Source organism: Pristiophorus japonicus, chromosome 8 (genome assembly GCF_044704955.1).
Source record: "Pristiophorus japonicus isolate sPriJap1 chromosome 8, sPriJap1.hap1, whole genome shotgun sequence".
NCBI lineage: Eukaryota > Metazoa > Chordata > Chondrichthyes > Pristiophoridae > Pristiophorus > Pristiophorus japonicus.
This window is the reverse complement of record NC_091984.1, coordinates 153,240,110-153,263,607: the sequence shown is the minus strand read 5'-3', so window position 1 is coordinate 153,263,607 and position 23,498 is coordinate 153,240,110. Positions and strand designations below refer to the sequence as shown.

The 23,498-nt window shown below is 47.4% G+C and overlaps 2 protein-coding genes across 2 annotated transcripts; both read left to right on the top strand.

Moving 5' to 3' along the window:
* The first annotated feature begins 10,712 nt into the window (after positions 1–10,712).
* On the top strand, positions 10,713–15,658 carry LOC139269191 (GATA zinc finger domain-containing protein 14-like). The gene is made up of 3 exons (XM_070888283.1): positions 10,713–11,005; positions 12,664–13,357; positions 15,275–15,658. Exons 1-3 carry the CDS (start codon positions 10,713–10,715, stop codon positions 15,656–15,658), a joined length of 1,371 nt encoding a protein of 456 aa, XP_070744384.1.
* A 697-nt stretch (positions 15,659–16,355) lies between these two features.
* On the top strand, positions 16,356–22,179 carry LOC139269190 (uncharacterized). The gene is made up of 3 exons (XM_070888282.1): positions 16,356–16,532; positions 19,581–19,832; positions 21,796–22,179. The coding sequence occupies exons 1-3, from the start codon at positions 16,356–16,358 to the stop codon at positions 22,177–22,179; spliced, it is 813 nt and encodes a 270-aa protein (XP_070744383.1).
* Positions 22,180–23,498: the final 1,319 nt, after the last annotated feature.

The following is a 23,498-nucleotide window of genomic DNA, read 5'->3' as shown; positions in this document are numbered from 1 at the left end:
TACTCAGACGAGTAATACCAAACCAGAGGAATAATACCGCTACCCAGAGGAGTAATAGCTTCACCACGAGTAGTAATAACTTCATCCGGAGGAGTAATACTGTCACCCAGAGGAGAAATACCGATATCCAGAGAAGTAATACGGTCAGCCAGGGGAGTTAATCCGTCACTGAGAGGAGTAATACCGACACCCAGTGGAATAATACCGACATCCAGGGGAGTAATACCGACATACAGAGGCGTCATTCCGACACGCAGAATTGTAATACTGACATCTAGAGTAGCAATACCGACATCCAGAGGAGCAATACTACACCGAGAGGAATAATACGGACACACAGAGCAGTAATATCCACACCCAGAGATGTAGTACCGAAACCCAGAGAACTAATACCCTCAGCCAAATGAGTAATATCGACATTTAGAGGAGGAATACCTACATCCAGAGGAGTAATGCCGTCACCCAATGGAGTAATACCGACACCCAGATGATGAATACCGACATCCAGAGGAGTAATACCGACACGCAGTGGAGTAATATCGACAACCAGGCGAGTAATAACAACCCAGAGGAATAATACCGTCACCCAGAGATGCAATATCGACACCCAGAGGAGTAATACCGAAACCCAGAGGACTGATTCCGTCACCCAGAGAAGTAATACCGACATGCAGAGAAGTAATACCAACACCCAGAGGAGTAATACCGTCATCCAGAGGAGTAATAACGAAACGCAGAAGAGTCAATCCCACAACCAGAGGAGTAATACCGACACCCACCGGAGCAGGACTGAGACGCAGGGGAGCAATACCGACGCCCAGTTGTGTAATACGATCACCCGGAAGAGTAATCACGACACCAGAGGAGTAATATGAACCCAGAGGAGTACTACGGACACCCATAGGAGTAATATCAAAACAGAGGAGTAAAACCGCTACCCAGAGGAATAATAGCGTCACCCCGAGTAGTAATACCTTCATGCAGAGGGGTAATACTGTCACCTAGAGGAGTAATACCTATATCCAGAGGAGTAATACGGTCACTCATGGGAGTTAATCCGTCACCGAGAGGAGTAATAGCGACACCCCGAGGAATAAGACCGACATCTAGAGGATTAATACAATCACCCAGAGGATTAATATCTTCACCCAGTGGAGTAATACCGTCACTCAGTGGAGTACTACCGACATCCAGAGGAATAATACCGATACACAGATGAATAATAACTTCTCCCAGAGGAGTAATACCGACATCCAGATGAATACTACCGACATCCAGAGGAGTAATACGGTCACTCATGGGAGTTAATCCGTCACCAAGAGGAGTAATAGCGACACCCCGAGGAATAAGACCGACATCTAGAGGATTAATACCATCACCCAGAGGATTAATACCGTCACCCTGTGGAGTAATACCGTCACCCAGTGGAGTACTACCGACATCCAGAGGAATAATACCGATACACAGATGAATAATAACGTCTCCCAGAGGAGTAATACCGACATCCAGATGAATACTACCGACATCCAGAGGAGTAATACCGTCAGCCAGAGAAGTAATACCGACAACCAGAGATGTAGTACCTAAACCCAGAGGACTAATACCCTCAGCCAGATGAGTAATACCGACATTTAGAGGAGGAATACCGACATCCAGAGGAGTAATGCCGACACCCAATGGAGTAATACCGACACCCAGATGATGAATACCAACATCCAGAGGAGTAATACCGACACGCAGTGGAGTAATATCGACAACCAGGCGCGTAATAACAACCCAAAGGAGTAATACCATCACCCAGAGATGCAATATCGACACCCAGAGGAGTAATACCGACACCCAGAGGACTAATACCGTCACCCAGAGGACTAATACCGACATTCAGAGAAGTAAGGCCGACATGCAGAAGAGTAATACTTGCAACAAGACGAATAATACCGACACACAGAGGAGTAATACGAAAACCAGAGGAGTAATACCGACACCCAGAGTAGTAATACCGACATCCAGAGGAGTAATACCGTCACCAAGTGGAGTAATACCGACACGCAGAGGTATAATACCGAAATATAGAGGAGTAATACCAACACCAAGACGAGTAATACCGTCACCCAGAGGAGTAACACCGACAGCCAGCGAAGCAATACCGAGACACAGAGGAGCAATACCGACAGCAAGTTGAGTAATACCTTCACCCAGAGGAGTACTACCGATACCCAGAGGAGTAATACCGACACCCGGAGGAGCAATACTGTCACGTAGAGGACTATTACCGATATCCAGAGGAGTACTACGATCACCCAGGGGAGTTATACCGTTACCGAGAGGAGTAATACCGACACGCAGAGGAATAATACAGACATTCAGAGATGTAATACCATCACCCAGATGGGTAATACCGTCACCGAGAGGAGAAGTACTGTCACCCAGGGGAGCAATACCGACATCCAGAGAAGTAATACCGACACGCAGAGGAGTAATACCGACATCCAGAGGAGTAATACCGACACCCATAGTTGTAATGTAGACACCCTGATCAGTAATACTGACATCCAGATGATTAATACAGTCATCCAGAGGAGTAATACGGACATCCAGATGAGTAATGCCGACATCCAGAGAAGTAATACCGTCAGCCAGAGGAGTAATACCGACAGCCAGTGGTGTAGTACCGAGAGCCAGTGGAGTGATACCGAACCCCAGAGGAGTAACATATCCATCAAGAAGAGTAATACCGTTACCCAGAGGATTAATACCGTCACCCAGAGGAGTAATACTCTCATATATGGGAGTCATTCCGACGTCCAGAGGAGTAATACCGTCACCCAGAGGAGTAATACCGTTACCCAGAGAACTAATATCGACACCCAGAAGTGTAATACCGACACTCAGAGGAGCAATACCGGCACCGAGAGGAGTAATACCGACACCCAGATGGGTAATAGCGACAACCAGAGGAGTAATACCGACAACCAGGGCAGTAATTCCGAAATCCAGAGGAGTAATACCTTCACCCAGAGAAGTAATACTTTCACCCAGAATATTAATACCGAAAAGCAGAGGAGTAAAACCGTCGTGAAGAGGAGTAATACCGTCACCCAGAGGAGCAATAACGACATCCAGAGAAGTATAACTGACATGGAGGGGAGTAATACCGACACGCAGAGGAGTAATACCGACATCCAGAGGAGTAATACCGACGCCCATAGTAGTAATGTAGACACCCAGATCAGTAATACTGACATCCAGATGATTAATACCGTCACCCAGAGGAGTAATACGGACATCCAGATGAGTAATGCCGACATCCAGATAAGTAATACCGTCAGCCAGAGGAGTAATACCGACAGCCAGTGGTGTAGTACCGAGAGCCAGTGGAGTGATACCGAACCCCAGAGCAGTAACATATACAGCAAGAGGAGTAATACCGTTACCCAGAGGAGTAATACCGTCACCCAGAGGAGTAATACTCTCATACATGGGAGTCATTCCGACGTCCAGAGGAGTAGACCGTCACCCAGAGGAGTAATACAAACACCCAGAGGACTAATATCGACACCCAGAAGTGTAATACCGACACTCAGAGAAGCAATACCGGCACCGAGAGGAGTAATACCGACACCCAGATGAGTAATAGCGACAACCAGAGGAGTAATACCGACAACCAGGGCAGTAATTCCGAAATCCAGCGGAGTAATACCGTCACCCAGAGAAGTAATACTTTCACCCAGAGGATTAATACCGAAAAGCAGAGGAGTAAAACCGTCGCGAAGAGGATCAATACCGACATCCAGAGAAGTGTAACTGACATGGAGGGGTGTAATACCGACACCCAGACGAGTAATACCGTCACCCAGAAAACGAATACCGACATCCAGAGAAGTAATACCGACATCCAGATGAGTAATACTTTCACCAAGCGGAGTAATACCGACACCCAGAGGAGTACGAATGACACCAAAGGAGTAATACCGACACCCAGAGGAGTAATACCGTCACCCAGAGGAGTAATACAAACATCCAGCGGACTACTATCGACACCCATAAGTGTAATACCGACACTCAGAGGAGCAATACCGGCACCGAGGGCAGTAATTCCGAAATCCAGAGAAGTAATACCGTCACCCAGATAAGTAATACTTTCACCCAGAGGATTAATACCGAAAAGCAGAGGAGTGAAACCGTCGCGAAGAGGAGTAATACCATCACCAAAATGAGCTATACCGAGACCCAGAGGAGTGATACCGACACCGAGAGGAGAAATACCTACACCCAGAGGAGTAATACCAACACCAAGTGATGTAATACCGACACCCAGAGATGTAGTACCGAAACCCAGAGGACCAATACCCTCAGCCAGAGGAGTAATACCGACATTTAGAGGAGGAAAACCGACATCCAGAGGAGTAATGCCGACACCCAGTGGAGTAATACCGACACCCAGATGATGAATACCGACATCCAGAGGAGTAATACCGACACGCAATGGAGTAATATCGACAACCAGGCCAGTAATAACAATCCAGATGAGTAATACCTTCACCCAGAGATGCAATATCGACACCCACAGGAGTAATACCGACACCCAGAAGACTAATACCGTCACCCAGAGGAGTAATACCGACATTCAGAGAAGTAATGCCGACATCCAGAGTAGTAATACTTTCACCAAGACGAATAATACCGACACACAGACGAGTAATACGACAACCAGAGGAGTAATACCGACACCCAGAGAAGTCATACCGACATCCAGAGGATAAAACCGTCACCAAGTGGAGTAAAACTGACACGCAGAGGAATAATACCGAAATGTAGAGGAGTAATACCAACACCCAGAGAAGTAATACTTTCACCCAGGGGATTAATACCGAAAAGCAGAGGACTCAAACCGTCGCGAAGAGGAGTAATACCATCACCCAGAGGAGCAATACCGACATCCAGAGAAGTATAACTGACATGCAGGGGAGTAATACCGACACTCAGACGAGTAATACCGTCACCCAGAGGACGAATACTGACATCCAGAGAAGTAATACCGACATACAGATGAGTAATACTTTCACCAAGTGGAGTAATACCGACACCCAGAGGAGCAGGAATGACACCAGAGGAGTAATACTGACACCCAGAGGAGTAATACCGTCACCCAGAGGCGTAATACAAACACCCAGAGGACTAATATCGACACCCATAAGTGTAACACCGACACTCAGAGGAGCAATACCGGCACCGAGAGGAGTATTACCGACACCCAGAGAAGTAATACTTTCACCCAGAGGATTAATACCGAAAAGCAGAGGAGTAAAACCGTCGCGAAGAGGAGTAATACCGTCACCAAGATGAGCTATACCGAGACCCAGAGGAGTGATACCGACACCGAGAGGAGAAATACCGACACCCAGAGGAGTAATACCGAAACCAAGTGGAGTAATACCGACACCCAGAGATGTAGTACCGAAACCCAGAGGACTAATACCCTCAGCCAGAGGAGTAATACCGACATTTAGAGGAGGAACACCGACATACAGAGGAGTAATGCCGACACCCAGTGGAGTAATACCGACACCCAGATGATGAATACCGACATCCAGAGTTGCAATACCGACACGCAGTGGAGTAATATCGACAACCAGGCGAGTAATAACAATCCAGATGAGTAATACCGTTATCCAGAGATGCAATATCGACACCCACAGGATTAATACCGACACCCAGAAGACTAATACCGTCACCCAGAGGAGTAATACCGACATTCAGAGAAGTAATGCCGACATCCAGAGGAGTAATACTTTCACCAATACGAATAATACCGACACACAGACGAGTAATACGACAACCAGAGGAGTAATACCGACACCCAGAGAAGTAATACCGCCATGCAGAGGATAATACCGTCACCCAGAGGAGTAATACCGACACCCAGTGAAGCAAAACCGAGACACAGAGGAGCAATACCGACACCCAGTTGAGTAATACCTTCACCCAGAGGAGTACGGCCGACACCCAGAGGAGTAATACCGACACCCAGAGGAGTAATACCGACACGCAGAGGAATAACACAGACATTCAGAGGAGTAATACCATCACCCAGATGGGTAATACCGTCACCGAGAGGAGAAGTACCGTCAACCAGGGGAGCAATACCGACATCCAGAGAAGTAATACCGAAACGCAGAGGAGTAATATCGACATCCAGAGGAGTAATACCGACACCCATAGTAGTAATATAGACACCCAGATCAGTAATACCGACATCCAGATGAGTAATACCGTCACCCAGATGAGTAATACCGACACCCAGATGAGTAATGCCGTCACCCAGAGGAGTAATACCGAACACCAGAGGAGTAACATCGACATCCAGATGAGTAATGCCGCCATCCAGAGGAGTAATACCGTCAGCCAGAGGAGTAATACAGATAGCCAGTGGTGTAGTACCCAGAGCCAGTGGAGTGATACCGAACCCCAGAGGAGTAACATATACATCAGGAGGAGTAATACCGTTGCCCAGAGGAGCAATGCCGTCACCCTGAGGAGTAATACTGTCACACATGGGAGTAATTCCGACGTCCCGAGGAGTAAAACCAACACCCAGGTGAGTAATACCGAAATCCAGATGAGTAGTACCGTCACGCAGATGTGTAATACCGACACCAGAGGAGTAAAACCGTCACGCAGAGGAGTAATACAAACACCCAGAGGATTAATATCGACACCCAGAAGTGTAATACCGACAATCAGAGGAGCAATACCGGCACCGAGAGGAGTAATACCGACACCCAGATGAGTAATAGCGACACCCAGAGGAGTAATACCGACACCCAGGGCAGTAATTCCGAAATCCAGCGGAGTAACACCGTCACCCACAGAAGTAATACTTTCACCCAGAGGATTAATACCGTTAGCAGAGGAGTAAAACCGTCGCGAAGAGGAGTAATACCGTCACCCAGAGGAGCAATACCGACATCCCGAGAAGTATAACTGACATGCAGAGTAGTAACACCGACACCCAGACAAGTAATACCGTCACCCAGAGGACGAATACCGACAGCCAGAGGAGTAATACCGACACCGGAGGAGTAATACCGACACCCAGAGGAGTAATACCGACATCCAGAGGAGTAATACCGTCACAAAGTGGAGTAATACCGATACCCTTAGGAGTAATACCGACATGCAGAGGAGTAATACCGTCACCCGGAGGAGTAATACCGAACACCAGAGGAGTAATATCGACATCCAGAGGAGTAATACCGACATCCAGATGAGTAATACCGTCACAAAGTGGAGTAATACCGACACCTATAGTAGTAATACCGACATGAAGAGGAGTAATACCGTCAGCCAGATGAGTAATACCGAACACCAGAGGAGTAATACCGAAACCCAACAGAGTAATACCGACACCCTGAGGAGTAATACCGACACGCAGCGGAGCAATGCAGAGACCCAGAGGAGCAATACCGACACACTATTCAGTAATTCCGTCACCCGGCGGTGTAATCCCGACACCCAGAGGAGTAATACCATCATCCAGAGGAGTAATACCGTCACCCAGAGGAGTAATACCGTCACCCAGGGGAGTAATACTGACATCCACAACAGTAATACCGATACACAGAGGAGTAATGCCGACATCCAGAGGAGTAATACCGACACCCGAAGGAGTAATACCGACATCCAGGTGTGTAATACCGACACCCAGAGGAGTAATATCGACACCCAGAGGAGTAATACCGACAAGCAGCGGATAAATACCGACACCCCGACGAGTAATACCAACCCAGAGTAGTAATACTGATATCCAGAGCTGCAATGCCGACAACTAGAGGAGTAGTACTTTCACCCAGAGGTGTAATATTTTCAACCAGAGGAGTAATACCGTCACCCAGAGGAGTAACACCGACAACCAGAGTATTAATACCGACATCCAGTTGAGTAATATTGTCACCAAGAGGAGTAATACCGCTATCCAGAGGAGCAATACCGATACCAGAGGAGTAATACCGACACCCAGAGGAGTAATACCGAACACCAGAGGAGTAATACCGAAACCCAACAGAGTAATACCGACACCCTGAGGAGTAATACCGACACGCAGCGGAGCAGTGCAGAGACCCAGAGGAGCAATACCGACACACTATTCAGTAATTCCGTCACCCGGCGGTGTAATCCCGACACCCAGAGGAGTAATACCATCATCCAGAGGAGTAATACCGTCACCCAGAGGAGTAATACCGTCACACAGGGGAGTAATACTGACATACACAACAGTAATACCGATACACAGAGGAGCAATGCTGACATCCACAGGAGTAATACCGACACCCGGAGGAGAAATATCAACACCCAGAGGAGTAAGACCGACATCCAGAGGAGTAATTTCGTCACACAGAGGAGTAAAACCGAACAGCAGAGGAGTGATATCGACATCCAGGCGAGTAATGCTGACATCCAGAGAAGTAAAACCGACATCCAGAGGAGTAATACCGACATCCAGGTGTGCAATACCGACACCCAGAGGAGTAATATCGACACCCAGAGGAGTAATACCGACAAGCAGCGGATAAATACCGACACCCCGACGAGAAATACCAACCCAGAGGAGTAATACTGATATCCAGGGCTGCGATACCGACAACCAGAGGAGTAGTACTTCCACCCAGAGGGGTAATATTTTCAACCAGAGGAGTAATACCGTCACCCAGAGGAGTAACACCGACAACCAGAGTAGTAATACCGATATCCAGTTGAGTAATATTGTCACCAAGAGGAGTAATACCGCTATCCAGAGGAGCAATACCGACACCAGAGGAGTAATACCGACACCCAGAGGAGTAATACCGAACACCAGAGGAGTACTACCGAAACCCAACAGAGTAATACCGACACCCTGAGGAGTAATACCGACACTCAGCGGAGCAGTGCAGAGACCCAGAGGAGCAATACCGACACACTATTCAGTAATTCCGTCACCCGGCGGTGTAATCCCGGCACCCAGAGGAGTAATACCATCATCCAGAGGAGTAATACCGTCAGCCAGTAATACCGTCACCCAGAGGAGTAATACCGTCACACAGGGGAGTAATACTGACACACACAACAGTAATACCGATACACAGAGGAGCAATGCTGACAACCACAGGAGTAATACCGACACCCGGAGGAGAAATATCAACACCCAGAGGAGTAAGACCGACATCCAGAGGAGTAATTTCGTCGCACAGAGGAGTAATACCGAACAGCAGAGGAGTGATATCGACATCCAGGCGAGTAATGCTGACATCCAGAGAAGTAAAACCGACATCCAGAGGAGTAATACCGACATCCAGCTGTGTAATACCGACACCCAGAGGAGTAATATCGACACCCAGAGGAGTAATACCGATAAGCAACGGATAAATACCGACACCCCGACGAGTAATACCAACCCAGAGGATTAATACTGATATCCAGAGCTGCAATGCCGACAACCAGAGGAGTAATACTTCCACACAGAGGTGTAATTTTTTCAACCAGAGGAGTAATACCGACAACCAGAGGAGTAACACCGACAACCAGAGTAGTAATACCGACATCCAGTTGAGTAATATTGTCACCAAGAGGATTACAACCGCTATCCAGAGGAGCAATACCGACAACAGAGGAGTAATACCGACACCCAGAGGAGTAATACAGACATCCAGAGGAGTAATACCGACACCCATAGGAGTAATACCAACATGCAGAGGAGTAATACCAACACCAAAGGAGTAATACCGTCACCCAGATGAGTAATACCGAAACGCAAACGAGTAATACCGACACCCTGATGAGTAATACCGACATGCAGCGGAGCAATGCAGAAACCCAGAGGAGCAATACCGACACCCAGTTGAGTAATTCCGTCACCCGCCGGTGTAATCCCGACACCCAGAGGAGTAATACCAACCCAGAGGAGTAATACCAACACCCAAATGAGTAATATCGACACACAGAGGAGTCATACCGACACCCAGACGAGTAATACCAAACCAGAGGAGTAATACCGCCACCCACAGGAGTAATAGCTTCACCCCGAGGAGTAGTACCTAAATCGAGAGGAGTAATACTGTCACCCAGAGGAGTAATACCGATATCCAGAGGGGTAATACGGTCACCCAGGGGAGTTATACTGTCAACAAGAGGAGTAATACCAACACCCAGAGGAATAATACCGATATCCAGAGGAGTAATACCATCACCCAGACGAGTAATACCGTCACCCAGTGGAGTAATACCGTCACCCAGAGAAGTAATACTTTCACCCAGAGGATTAATACCGAAAAGCAGAGGAGTAAAACCGTCGCGAAGAGGAGTAATACCGTCACCCAGAGGAGCAATAGCGACATCCAGAGAAGTATAATTGACATGCAGAGGAGTAATACCGACACCCAGACGAGTAATACCGTCACCCAGAGGACGAATACCGACATCCAGCGAAGTAATACCGAAATCCACGTGAGTAATACTTTCACCCATAGGATTAATACCGAAAAGCAGAGGAGTAAAACCGGCGCGAAGAGGAGTAATACCGACACCCAGATGAGTAATACCGACACCAGAGGAGTAATACCGTCACCGTGAGGAGTAATATCGACATCCAGAGGAGTAATACCGTCACAACGTGGAGTAATACCGACACCCATAGGAGTAATACCGATACCCAGAGGAGTAATGCCATCACCCAGATGAGTAATACCGACAACCGGAGGAGCAATACCAAAACCCAGCTGAGTAATGTCATCACACAGTGGAGTAATACCTACACCCAGAGGAGAAATATCAACATCCAGAGCAGCAATACCAATACTCAGAATTGTAATACTGATATCCAGAGAAGTAATACCGTCACCCAGAGGAGTAATACCGAAACGCAGAGGAGTAAAACCATCAGGAAGAGGATTAATAACATCACGCAGATGAGTAATACTGTAAACCAGAGGATTAATACAGACGCCACAGGATTAATGCAGACACCCAGGTGAGTCATATTGTCAGCCAGAGGAATAATACTGATAACCAGAGAAGTAATACCGTCATCAAGAAGAGTAATATTGTCACAAAGAGAAGTAATACCGACAGCCAAAGGAGTAATCTCGACACACAGAGGAGTAATATTGCTACTCAGGTGAGTACTGCCGACACACTGAGGACTAATACTGTGACCAGAGGAGTAATACTGTCAACAGGTGGTGTAATACCGAGTCCCAGAGGAATAATACCGGAACACAGATGAGTAATGCCATCGGCCAGAGGAGTAATACCTACATCCAGAGGAGTAATACTGCCACCCAGAGGAGCAATACCGGCAGCCAGAGGAGTAATACCGACATCCACACGAGTAAGACCGTCGCCCAGAGGAGCAAGACCGACACCCTGAGGACTAATACCGACACCCATAGGAGTAATGCAGACACACAGAGGATTAATATCGACATCCAGAGGAGCAATACCAACATTCTGAGGAGCAGTAACTACACCAAGAGGAGTAATACCGAGATCCAGAGGAGTAATAGCGACACCCAGAGGTGTAATACCGACACTCAGAGGCGTAATACCGAAATCCAGAGGTTTGATGCCGTCATTCAGAGAAGTAATACTGTCATCCAGAGGAATAATACCGAATAGCAGGGAAGCAAAACCTTCACGAAGAGGAGTAATACAGTCACCCAGAGGAGCAATACCGACACCCAGAGGAGTGATATCGTCAGCCAGAGGTGTAATACCGACATCCAGAGAAGTAATACCACCATCCAGAGGAGCAATACTGTCGCCAACAGGAGAAATACCGATGCCCAGAGGAGTAATACCGACATGCAGAGGTGTAATACCAACTCCCATAGGAGTAATACTGTCACCCACAGGAGTAATACAGACACCAGATTGTTAATACCGACACCCAGATGAGTAATATTGTCAGCCAGAGGAGTAATACTGATAACCAGACGAGTCATACCGTCACCCAGAGGAGTAATATTGTGACAGAGAGGATTAATACCGACAGCCAGAGGAGTAATCCCGTCACCCAGAAGAGTAATATTGTCACCCAGAGCAGTACTACCGACACACTGAGGAGTAATAATGTCACCCAGAGGAGTAATACTGTCACCCAGTGGAGTAATACTGAGACCAAGAGGAATAATACTGTCACCCAGAGAGTAATACCGACAGCCAGAAGATTAATATCGTCATCTAGAGGAGTAGTACTGACACCGAGAGGAGCAATACCGCCACCCAGACGAGTAATAGCGTCACCCAGAGAAGTAATGCCGATACCCAGAGGAGTAATGCTGTCGACCAGAGGAGTATTACCAAAACCCAGATGAGTAATGCCATCGCCCAGAGGAGTAATACCTACATCCAGAGGAGCAATACTGACACCCAGAGGAGCATTACCGACAGCCAGAGGAGTAATACCGGCATCCACATGAGTAAATCCGTCACCCAGACGAGTAATACCGTCACCCAGAGAAGTAATGCCGATACCCAGAGGAGTAATACTGTCGACCAGAGGAGTAATACCAGAACCCAGATGAGTAATGCCATCGCCCAGAGGAGTAATACCTACATCCGGAGGAGCAATACTGACACCCAGAGGAGCAATAGCGACAGCCAGAGGAGTAATACCGACATCCACAGGAGTGGATCCGTCACCCAGAGGAGCAAAGCCGACACCCAGAGGAGTAATACCGACACCCAGAGGAGTAATGCAGACACACAGAGTATTAATATCGACATCCAGAGGAGCAATACCAACATTCGGAGGAGCAATAACTACACCGAGAGGAGTAATACCGACATCCAGAGAAGTAATAGCGACACCCAGAGGTGTACTACCGACACTCAGAGGCGTAATACCGAAATCCAGAGGTTTGATGCCGTCATCCAGAGAAGTAATATTGTCATCCAGAGGAATAATACCGAATATCAGGAGAGCAAAATCGCCACGAATAGCAGTAATACCGTCACCCAGAGGAGCAATACCGAAACCCAGAGGAGTGATATCGTCACCCAGAGGGGTAATACCGACATCCAGAGAAGTAATGCCACCATCCAGAGGAGCAATACTGTCGCCAACAGGAGATATACTGGCACCCATAGGAGTAATACCTACAACCAGAGGAGTAATACCGACAGCCAGAGGAGTAACACCGAGAGGCGGAGGAATAATCCCGTCACCCAGAGGAGTAATATTGTCTTCGAGAGCAGTACTACCGACATACTGAGTAGTAATACTGTCAACCAGAGGAATAATACTGTCACCCAGTGGATTAATACTAAGACCCAGAGGAATAATACTGTCACCCAGAGACTAATACCGACAGCCAGAAGAGTAATATCGACATCTAGAGGAGTAGTACCGACACAGAGATGAACAATACCGCCACCAAGACGAGTAATACCGTCACCCAGAGAAGTAATACCGATACCCAGAGGAGTAATGCCGTCACCCAGATGAGTAATACCGACAAAAAGAGGAGCAATACCAACACCCAGAGGATTAATACTGTAACCAGAGGAGTAATACCGAAAACCAGATCAGTAATGTTGTCATCCAGATGAGTAATACCTACATCCAGAGGAGCAATACCGACACCCATAGGCGCAACACTAACACAGAGATGAGTAATACCGATTTCCAGAGGTGTAATACCATCACCCAGAGGAGTAATAACGAAACGCAGGGGAGTAAAACCGTCACGAAGAGGAGTAATGCCATCACACAGAGGAGTAGTACTGTCACCCAGAGGAATAATACAGACACCACATGATTAATACAGACACCCAGATGAGTAAATATTGTCAGCCAGAGCAATAATACTGATAACCAGAGGAGTAATGCCGTCACACAGAAGAGTAATATTGTCACCCAGAGAAGTAATACCGACAGCCAGAGGTGTAATCCCGACTCCCAGAGGAGCAATAATGCCACCCAGATGAGTACTACCGACACACTGAGGACTAATACTGTGACAAGAGGAGTAATACTGTCAACCGGAGGAGTAATACCATCACACAGAGGAGTAATACTGTCACCCATAGGAGTAATACAGACACCAGATTATTAATACCTACACCCAGATGAGTAAAATTGTCAGCCAGACGAGTAATACTAATAACCAGAGGAGTAATACCGTCACCCAGAGGAGTAATATTGTCACCAAGAGTAGTAATACCGACAGCCAGAGAAGTAATCCCGTCACCCAGAGGAGTAATATTGTCACCCAGAGCAGTACTACGACACACTGAGAAGTAATACTGAGACCCAGAGGAATAATACTGCCACCCAGAGAGGAATACCGACAGCCAGTATAGTAATATCGACATCTAGAGTAGTACTGACACCGAGAGGAGCAATACCGCCACCCAGACGAGTAATACCGTCAACCAGAGAAGTAATACCGATACCCAGAGGAGTAATGCCGTCACCCAGATGAGTAATTCCGACAACCAGAGGAGCAATACCAACACCCAGAGGACTAATACTGTAACCAGAGGAGAAAAACCGAAAACCTAATCAGTAATGCCTTCATCCAGAGGAGTAATACCTACACCCAGAGGGGCAATACCGACACACAGAGGAGCAACACCGATACCCAGAGGAGTAATAAGGATTTCCAGAGGTGTAATACAGTCACCCAGAGGAGTAATGGCGAAACGCAGGGGAGTAAAACCGTCACGAAGAGGAGTAATGACATCACACAGAGGTGTAATACTGTCACCCAGAGGAGTAATACAGACACCACATGATTAATACAGACACCCAGATGAGTAATATTGTCAGCCAGAGCAATAATACTGAAAACCAGAGGAGTAATACCGTCACCGAGAGGAGTAATTTTGGAACCCAGAAGAGTAATACCGACAGCCAGAGGAGTAATTCCGACACACAGAGGAGTAATATTGTCACCGAGATGAGTACTACCGAAACACTGAGGAGTAATACTGTGACCCAGAGGAGTAATACTGTCACGCAGAGAGTAATACCGACAGCCAGAGGCGTACTATCGACATCTAGAGGAGTAGTGCCGACACTGAGAGGAGCGATATCGTCACCCAGATGAGTAATGTCGTCACCCAGAGGAGTAATACCGATATCCAGAGGAGTAATGCCGTCACCGAGTTGAGTAATCCCGACAACCAGAGGAGCAATACCAATACCAAGAGGAGTAATACTGTCGACCAGAGGAGTAATACCGAACCCAAGATGAATAATGTCATCACCCAGAGGAGTAATACCTACACCTAGAGCAGCAATAATGACACACAGAGGAGCAATACCGTCAGCCGGAGGAACAATAACGACACCGAGAGGAGTAATACCGTCACCCTGAGGAGTAATAGCTACACCCTGATGAGGAATAGCGACACCCAGAGGCGTAATACAGAATTCCAGAGGGGTGATGCCGTCACTCAGAGAAGTAATACTGTCACCCAGAGGAATAATATCGTACAGCAGTGGAGCAAAACGGTCACGAAGAGGAGTAATATCTTCACCCAGAGGAGCAATATCGAGACCCAGAGGAGTGATACCGACACCGAGTTGAAAAATACCGACACCCAGATGAGTAATACCGACACCAAGAGGAGTAATACCGATACTCAGACGAGTAATACCAAACCAGAGGAATAATACCGCTACCCAGAGGAGTAATAGCTTCACCACGAGTAGTAATAACTTCATCCAGAGGAGCAATACTGTCACCCAGAGGAGAAATACCGATATCCAGAGAAGTAATACGGTCAGCCAGGGGAGTTAAGCCGTCACTGAGAGGAGTAATACCGACACCCAGTGGAATAATACCGACATCCAGAGGATTAATACCATCACCCACAGGAGTAATACCGTCACCCAGAGGAGTAATACCGTCACCCAGGGGAGTAATACCGACATACAGAGGCGTCATTCCGACACGCAGAATTGCAATACTGACATCTAGAGGAGCAATACCGACATCCAGAGGAGCAATACTACACCGAGAGGAATAATACCGACACACAGAGCAGTAATACCCACACCCAGAGATGTAGTACCGAAACCCAGAGGACTAATACCCTCAGCCAAAGGAGTAATATCGACATTTAGAGGAGGAATACCTACATCCAGAGGAGTAATGCCGACACCCAATGGAGTAATACCGACACCCAGATGATGAATACCGACATCCAGAGGAGTAATACCGAAACGCAGTGGAGTAATATCGACAACCAGGCGAGTAATAACAACCCAGAGGAGTAATACCGTCACCCAGAGATGCAATATCGACACCCAGAGGAGTAATACCGAAACCCAGAGGAATGATTCCGTCACCCAGAGGAGTAATACCGACATGCAGAGAAGTAATACCAACACCCAGAGGAGTAATACCGTCATCCAGAGGAGTAATAACGAAACGCAGAAGAGTCAATCCCACAACCAGAGGAGTAATACCGACACCCACCGGAGCAGGACTGAGATGCAGGGGAGCAATACCGACGCCCAGTTATGTAATACGTCACCCGGAAGAGTAATCACGACACCCAGAGGAGTAATATGAACCCAGAGGAGTACTACGGACACCCAGAGGAGTAATATCAAAGCAGAGGAGTAAAACCGCTACCCAGAGGAATAATAGCGTCACCCCGAGTAGTAATACCTTCATGCAGAGGGGTAATACTGTCACCCAGAGGAGTAATACCTATATCCAGAGGAGTAATACGGTCACTCATGGGAGTTAATCCGTCACCGAGAGGAGTAATAGCGACACCCAGAGGAATAAGACCGACATCTAGAGGATTAATACCATCACCCAGAGGATTAATACCGTCACCCAGTTGAGTAATACCGTCACCCAGTGGAGTACTACCGACATCCAGAGGAATAATAATGATACACAGATGAATAATAACGTCTCCCAGAGGAGTAATACCGACATCCAGATGAATACTACTGACATCCAGAGGAGTAATACCGTCAGCCAGAGCAGTAATACCGACAACCAGAGATGTAGTACCTAAACCCAGAGGACTGATACCCTCAGCCAGAGGAGTAATACCGACATTTATAGAAGGAATACCGACATCCAGAGGAGTAATGCCGACACCCAATGGAGTAATACCGACACCCAGATGATGAATACCAACATCCAGAGGAGTAATACCGACACGCAGTGGAGTAATATCGACAACCAGGCGAGTAATAACAACCCAGAGGAGTAATACCGTCACCCAGAGATGCAATATCGACACCCAGAGGAGTAATACCGACACCCAGAGGACTAATACCGTCACCCAGAGGAGTAATACCGACATTCAGAGAAGTAATGCCGACATGCAGAAGAGTAATACTTTCAACAAGACGAATAATACCGACACACAGAGGAGTAATACGACAACCACAGGAGTAATACCGACACCCAGAGTAGTAATACCGACATCTAGAGGAGTAATACAGTCACCAAGTGGAGTAATACCGACACGCAGAGGTATAATACCGAAATGTAGAGGAGTAATACCAACACCAAGACGAGTAATACCGTCACCCAGAGGAGTAATACCGACACCCAGCGAAGCAATACCGAGACACAGAGGAGCAATACCGACAACAAGTTGAGTAATACCTTCACCCAGAAGAGTACTACCGATACCCAGAGGAGTAATACCGACACCCGGAGGAGCAATACTCTCATGTAGAGGACTATTACCGATATCCAGAGGAGTAATACGATCACCCAGGGGAGTTATACCGTTACCGAGAGGAGTAATACCGACACGCAGAGGAATAATACAGACATTCAGAGGAGTAATACCATCACCCAGATGGGTAATAGCATCACCGAGAGGAGAAGTACTGTCACCCAGGGGAACAATACCGACATCCAGAGAAGTAATACCGATAGCAGAGGAGTAATCCCGACATCCAGAGGAGTAACACCGACACCCATAGTAGTAATGTAGACACCCAGATCAGTAATAACGACATCCAGATGAGTAATACCGTCATCCAGAGGAGTAATACGGACATCCAGATGAGTAATGCCGACATCCAGAGAAGTAATACCGTCATCCAGAGGAGTAATACCGTCATCTAGAGGAGTAATACGGACATCCAGATGAGTAATGCCGACATCCAGAGGAATAATACCGTCACCCAGAGGAGTAATACTCTCATACATGGGAGTCATTCCGACGTCCAGAGGAGTAATACCGTCACCCAGAGGAGTAATACAAACACCCAGAGGACTAATATCGACACCCAGAAGTGCAATACCGACACTCAGAGGAGCAATACCGGCACCGAGAGGAGTAATACCGACACCCAGATGAGTAATAGCGACAACCAGAGGAGTAATACTGACAACCAGGGCAGTAATTCCGAAATCCAGAGGAGTAATACCGTCACCCAGAGGAGCAATACCGACATCCAGAGAAGTATAACTGACATGGAGGGGAGTAATACCGACACCCAGGCGAGTAATACTTTCACCAAGCGGAGCAATACCGACACCCAGAGGAGTAAGAATGACACCAGAGGAGTAATACCGACACCCAGAGGAGTAATACGGTCACCGAGGAGTAATACAAACACGCAGCGGACTAATATCGACACCCCTAAGTGTAATACCGACACTCAGAGGAGCAATACCGGCACCGAGGGCAGTAATTCCGAAATCCAGAGGAGTAATACCGTCACCCAGAGAAGTAATACTTTCACCCAGAGGAATAATACCGAAAAGCAGAGGAGTGAAACCGTCGCGAAGAGGAGTAATACTGTCACCAAGATTAGCTATACCGAGACCCAGAGGAGTGATACCGATACCGAGAGGAGAAATACCGACACCCAGTGGAGTAATACCGACACCCAGAGATGTAGTACCGAAACCCAGAGTACTAATACCCTCAGCCAGAGGAGTAATACCGACATTTAGAGGAGGAAAACCGACATCCAGAGGAGTAATGCCGACACCCAGTGGAGTAATACCGACACCCAGATGATGAATACCGACATCCAGAGGAGTAATACCGACACGCAGTGGAGTAATATCGACAACCAGGCCAGTAATAACAATCCAGATGAGTAATACCTTCACCCAGAGATGCAATATCGACACCCACAGGAGTAATACCGACACCCAGAAGACTAATTCCGTAACCCAGAGGAGTAATACCGACATTCAGTGAAGTAATGCCGACATCCAGTGGAGTAATACTTTCACCCAGTGGATTAATACCGAAAAGCAGAGGAGTGAAACCGTCGCGAAGAGGAGTAATACCGTCACCCAGAGGAGCAATACCGACATCCAGAGAAGTATAACTGACATGCAGGGGAGTAATACCGACACCCAGACGACTAATACTGTCACCCAGAGGACGAATACCGACATCCAGAGAAGTAATACCGACATACAGATGAGTAATACTTTCACCAAGCGCAGTAATACCGACACCCAGAGGAGTAGGAATGACACCAGAGGAGTAATACCGACACCCAGAGGAGTAACACCGTCACCCAGAGGCGTAATACAAACACCCAGAGGACTAATATCGACACCCATAAGTGTAACACCGACAATCAGAGGAGCAATACCGGCACCGAGAGGAGTAATACCGACACCCAGAGAAGTAATACTTTCACCCAGAGGATTAATACCGAAAAGCAGAGGAGTAAAACCGTCGCGAAGAGGAGTAATACCGTCACCCAGAGGAGCAATAGTGACACCAAGAGAAGTATAACTGACATGCAGAGAAGTAATACCGACACCCAGACGAGTAATACCGTCACCCAGAGGACGAATACCGACATCCAGAGAAGTAATACCGACATCCAGGTGAGTAATACTTTCACCCATAGGATTAATAACGAAAAGCAGAGGAGTAAAACCGGCGCGAAGAGGAGTAATACCGACACCCAGAGAAGTAATACCGACACCAGAGGAGTAATACCGACACCGAGAGGAGTAATACCGACATCCAGAGGAGTAATACCGTCACAACGTGGAGTAATACCGACACCCATCGGAGTAATACCGACATGCAAAGGAGTAATACCAACACCAAAGGAGTAATACCGTCACCCAGAGGAGTAATACCGAATCCTAAAAGAGTAATACCGACATCCTGAGGAGTAATACCGACACGCAGCGGAGCAATGCAGAGACCCAGAGAAGCAATACCGAGAACCAGTTGAGTAATTCCTTCACCCGGCGGTGTAATCCCGACACCCAGAGGAGTAATATTGTCACCCAGAGGAGTACTACCGAAACAGTGAGGAGTAATACTGTGACCCAGAGGAGCAATACTGTCAACCAGTGGAGTAATATCGAGACCCAGAGGAACAATACTGTCACGCAGAGAGTAATACCGACAGCCAGAGGAGTGCAATCGACATCTAGAGGAGTAGGACTGACATTGAGAGGAGCGATACCGTCACCCAGAGGAGTAATACCAACCCAGAGGAGTAATACCAACACCCAGATGAGTAATATCGACACACAGAGGAGTCATACCGTCACCCAGACGAGTAAGACCAAACCAGAGGAGTAATACCGCCACCCACAGGAGTAATAGCATCACCCCGAGTAGAAGTACCTAAATCGAGAGGAGTAATACTGTCACTCAGAGGAGTAATACCGATATCCAGAGGTGTAATACGGTCACCCAGGGGAGTTATACTGTCAACAAGAGGAGTAATACCAACACCCAGAGGAATAATACCGATATCCAGAGGAGTAATACCATCACCCAGAGGAGTAATACCGTCACCCAGTGGAGTAATACCGTCACCCAGAGAAGTAATACTTTCACCCAGAGGATTAATACCGAAAAGCAGAGGAGTAAAACCGTCGCGAAGAGAAGTAATACCGTCACCCAGAGGAGCAATAGCGACATCCAGAGAAGTATAACTGACATGCAGAGAAGTAATACCGACACCCAGACGAGTAATACCGTCACCCAGAGGACGAATACCGACATCCAGAGAAGTAATACCGACATCCAGGTGAGTAATACTTTCACCCATAGGATTAATACCGAAAAGCAGAGGAGTAAAACCGGCGCGAAGAGGAGTAATACCGACACCCAGAGAAGTAATACCTACACCAGAGGAGTAATACCGACACCGAGAGGAGTAATACCGACATCCAGAGGAGTAATACCGTCACAACGTGGAGTAATACCGACACCCATAGGAGTAATACCGACATGCAAAGGAGTAATACCAACACCAAAGGAGTAATACCGTCACCCAGAGGAGTAATACCGAATCCCAAAAGAGTAATACCGACATCCTGAGGAGTAATACCGACACGCAGCGGAGCACTGCAGAGACCCAGAGAAGCAATACCGAGAACCAGTTGAGTAATTCCTTCACCCGGCGGTGTAATCCCGACACCCAGAGGAGTAATATTGTCACCCAGAGGAGTACTACCGAAACAGTGAGGAGTAATACTGTGACCCAGAGGAGCAATACTGTCAACCAGTGGAGTAATATCGAGACCCAGAGGAACAATACTGTCACGCAGAGAGTAATACCGACAGCCAGAGGAGTACAATCGACATCTAGAGGAGTAGGACTGACATTGAGAGGAGCGATACCGTCACCCAGAGGAGTAATGTCGTCACCCGGAGGAGCAATACCGATACCCAGAGGAGTAATGCCGTCACCGAGATGAGTAATCCCGACAACCAGAGGAGCAATACCAATACCAGAGGAGTAATACTGTCGACCAGATAAGTAATACCGAAACCCAGATGAGTAATGTCACCACCCAGAGGAGTAATACCTACACCTAGAGCAGCAATAATGACACCCAGAGGAGCAATACCGTCAGCCGGAGGAACAATAACGACACCGAGAGGAGTAATACCGATATCCAGAGGAGTAATAGCGACACCCAGAGGAGTAATAGCGACACCCAGAGGCGTAATACAGAAATCCAGAGGGGTGATGCCGTCACCCAGAGAAGTAATACTGTCATCCAGAGGAATAATATCGTACAGCAGTGGAGCAAAACGGTCACGAAGAGGAGTAATACCTTCACCCAGAGGAGAAATATCGAGACCCAGAGGAGTGATACCGACACCGAGAGGAGAAATACCGACACCCAGACGAGTAATACCGATACCAAGATGAGTAATACCTATACCCAGACGAGTAATACCAAACCAGAGGAATAATACAGCTACCCAGAGGAGTAATAGCGTCACCACGAGTAGTAATGCCTTCATCCAGAGGAGTAATACCGTCACCCAGAGGAGTAATAATGACATCTAGAGGAGTAATACCGACATCCAGAGGAGCAATACTACACCGAGAGGAATAATACCGACACACAGAGCAGTAATACCGACACCCAGAGATGTAGTACCGAAACCCAGAGGTCTAATACCCTCAGCCAAAGGAGTAATACCGACATTTAGAGGAGGAATACCTACATCCAGACGAGTAATGCCGACACCCAATGGAGTAATACCGACACCCAGATGATGAATACCGACATCCAGAGGAGTAATACCGACACGCAGTGGAGTAATATCGACAACCAGGCGAGTAATAACAACCCAGAGGAGTAATACCGTCACCCAGAGATGCAATATCGACACCCAGAGGAGTAATACCGAAACCCAGAGGAGTAATACCGACATGCAGATAAGTAATACCAACACCCAGAGGAGTAATACCGTCATCCAGAGGAGTAATAACGAAACGCAGAAGAGTGAATCCCACACCCAGAGGAGTAATACCGACACCCACCGGAGCAGGACTGAGACGCAGGGGAGCAATACCGACGCCCAGTTGTGTAATACGATCACCCGGAAGAGTAATCACGACACCCAGAGGAGTAATATCAACCCGGAGGAGAACTACGGACACCCAGAGGAGTAATATCAAAACAGAGGAGTAATACCGCCACCCAGAGGAATAATAGCGTCACCCCGAGTAGTAATACCTTCATGCAGAAGAGTAATACTGTCACCCAGAGGAGTAATACCGATATCCAGAGGAGTAATACGGTCACTCATGGGAGTTAATCCGTCACCGAGAGGAGTAATAGCGACACCCCGAGGAATAAGACCGACATCTAGAGGATTAATACCATCACCCAGAGGATTAATATCGTCACCCAGTGGAGTAATACCGTCACCCAGTGGAGTACTAGCGACATCCAGAGGAATAATACCGATACACAGATGAATAATAACGTCTCCCAGAGGAGTAATACCGACATCCAGATGAATACTACCGACATCCAGAGGAGTAATACCGTCAGCCAGAGCAGTAATTCCGACAACCAGAGATGTAGTACATAAACCCAGAGGACTAATACCCTCAGCCAGAGGAGTAATACCGACATTTAGAGGAGGAATACCGACATCCAGAGGAGTAATGCCGACACCCAATGGAGTAATACCGACACGCAGATGATGAATACCAACATCCAGATGAGTAATACCGACACGCAGTGGAGTAATATCGACAACCAGCGCGAAATAAC

Excerpts from the sequence above, each read along its gene's own strand:
- LOC139269191 (XM_070888283.1), top strand. The coding sequence starts at position 10,713 with ATGAGTAATACCGACAACCGGAGGAGCAATACCAAAACCCAGCTGAGT. Across the intron at positions 11,006-12,663 it reads GGATTAATGCAGACACCCAG|GAGTGGATCCGTCACCCAGA; the intron begins GTGAGTCATATT and ends CGACATCCACAG. Across the intron at positions 13,358-15,274 it reads TAATACCGACAGCCAGAAGA|AGCAGCAATAATGACACACA; the intron begins GTAATATCGACA and ends ACCTACACCTAG.
- LOC139269190 (XM_070888282.1), top strand. The coding sequence starts at position 16,356 with ATGCAGAGAAGTAATACCAACACCCAGAGGAGTAATACCGTCATCCAG. Across the intron at positions 16,533-19,580 it reads GTAATACGTCACCCGGAAGA|AGGAGCAATACCGGCACCGA; the intron begins GTAATCACGACA and ends ACCGACAATCAG. Across the intron at positions 19,833-21,795 it reads GAAGTAATACCGACATCCAG|AGCAGCAATAATGACACCCA; the intron begins GTGAGTAATACT and ends ACCTACACCTAG.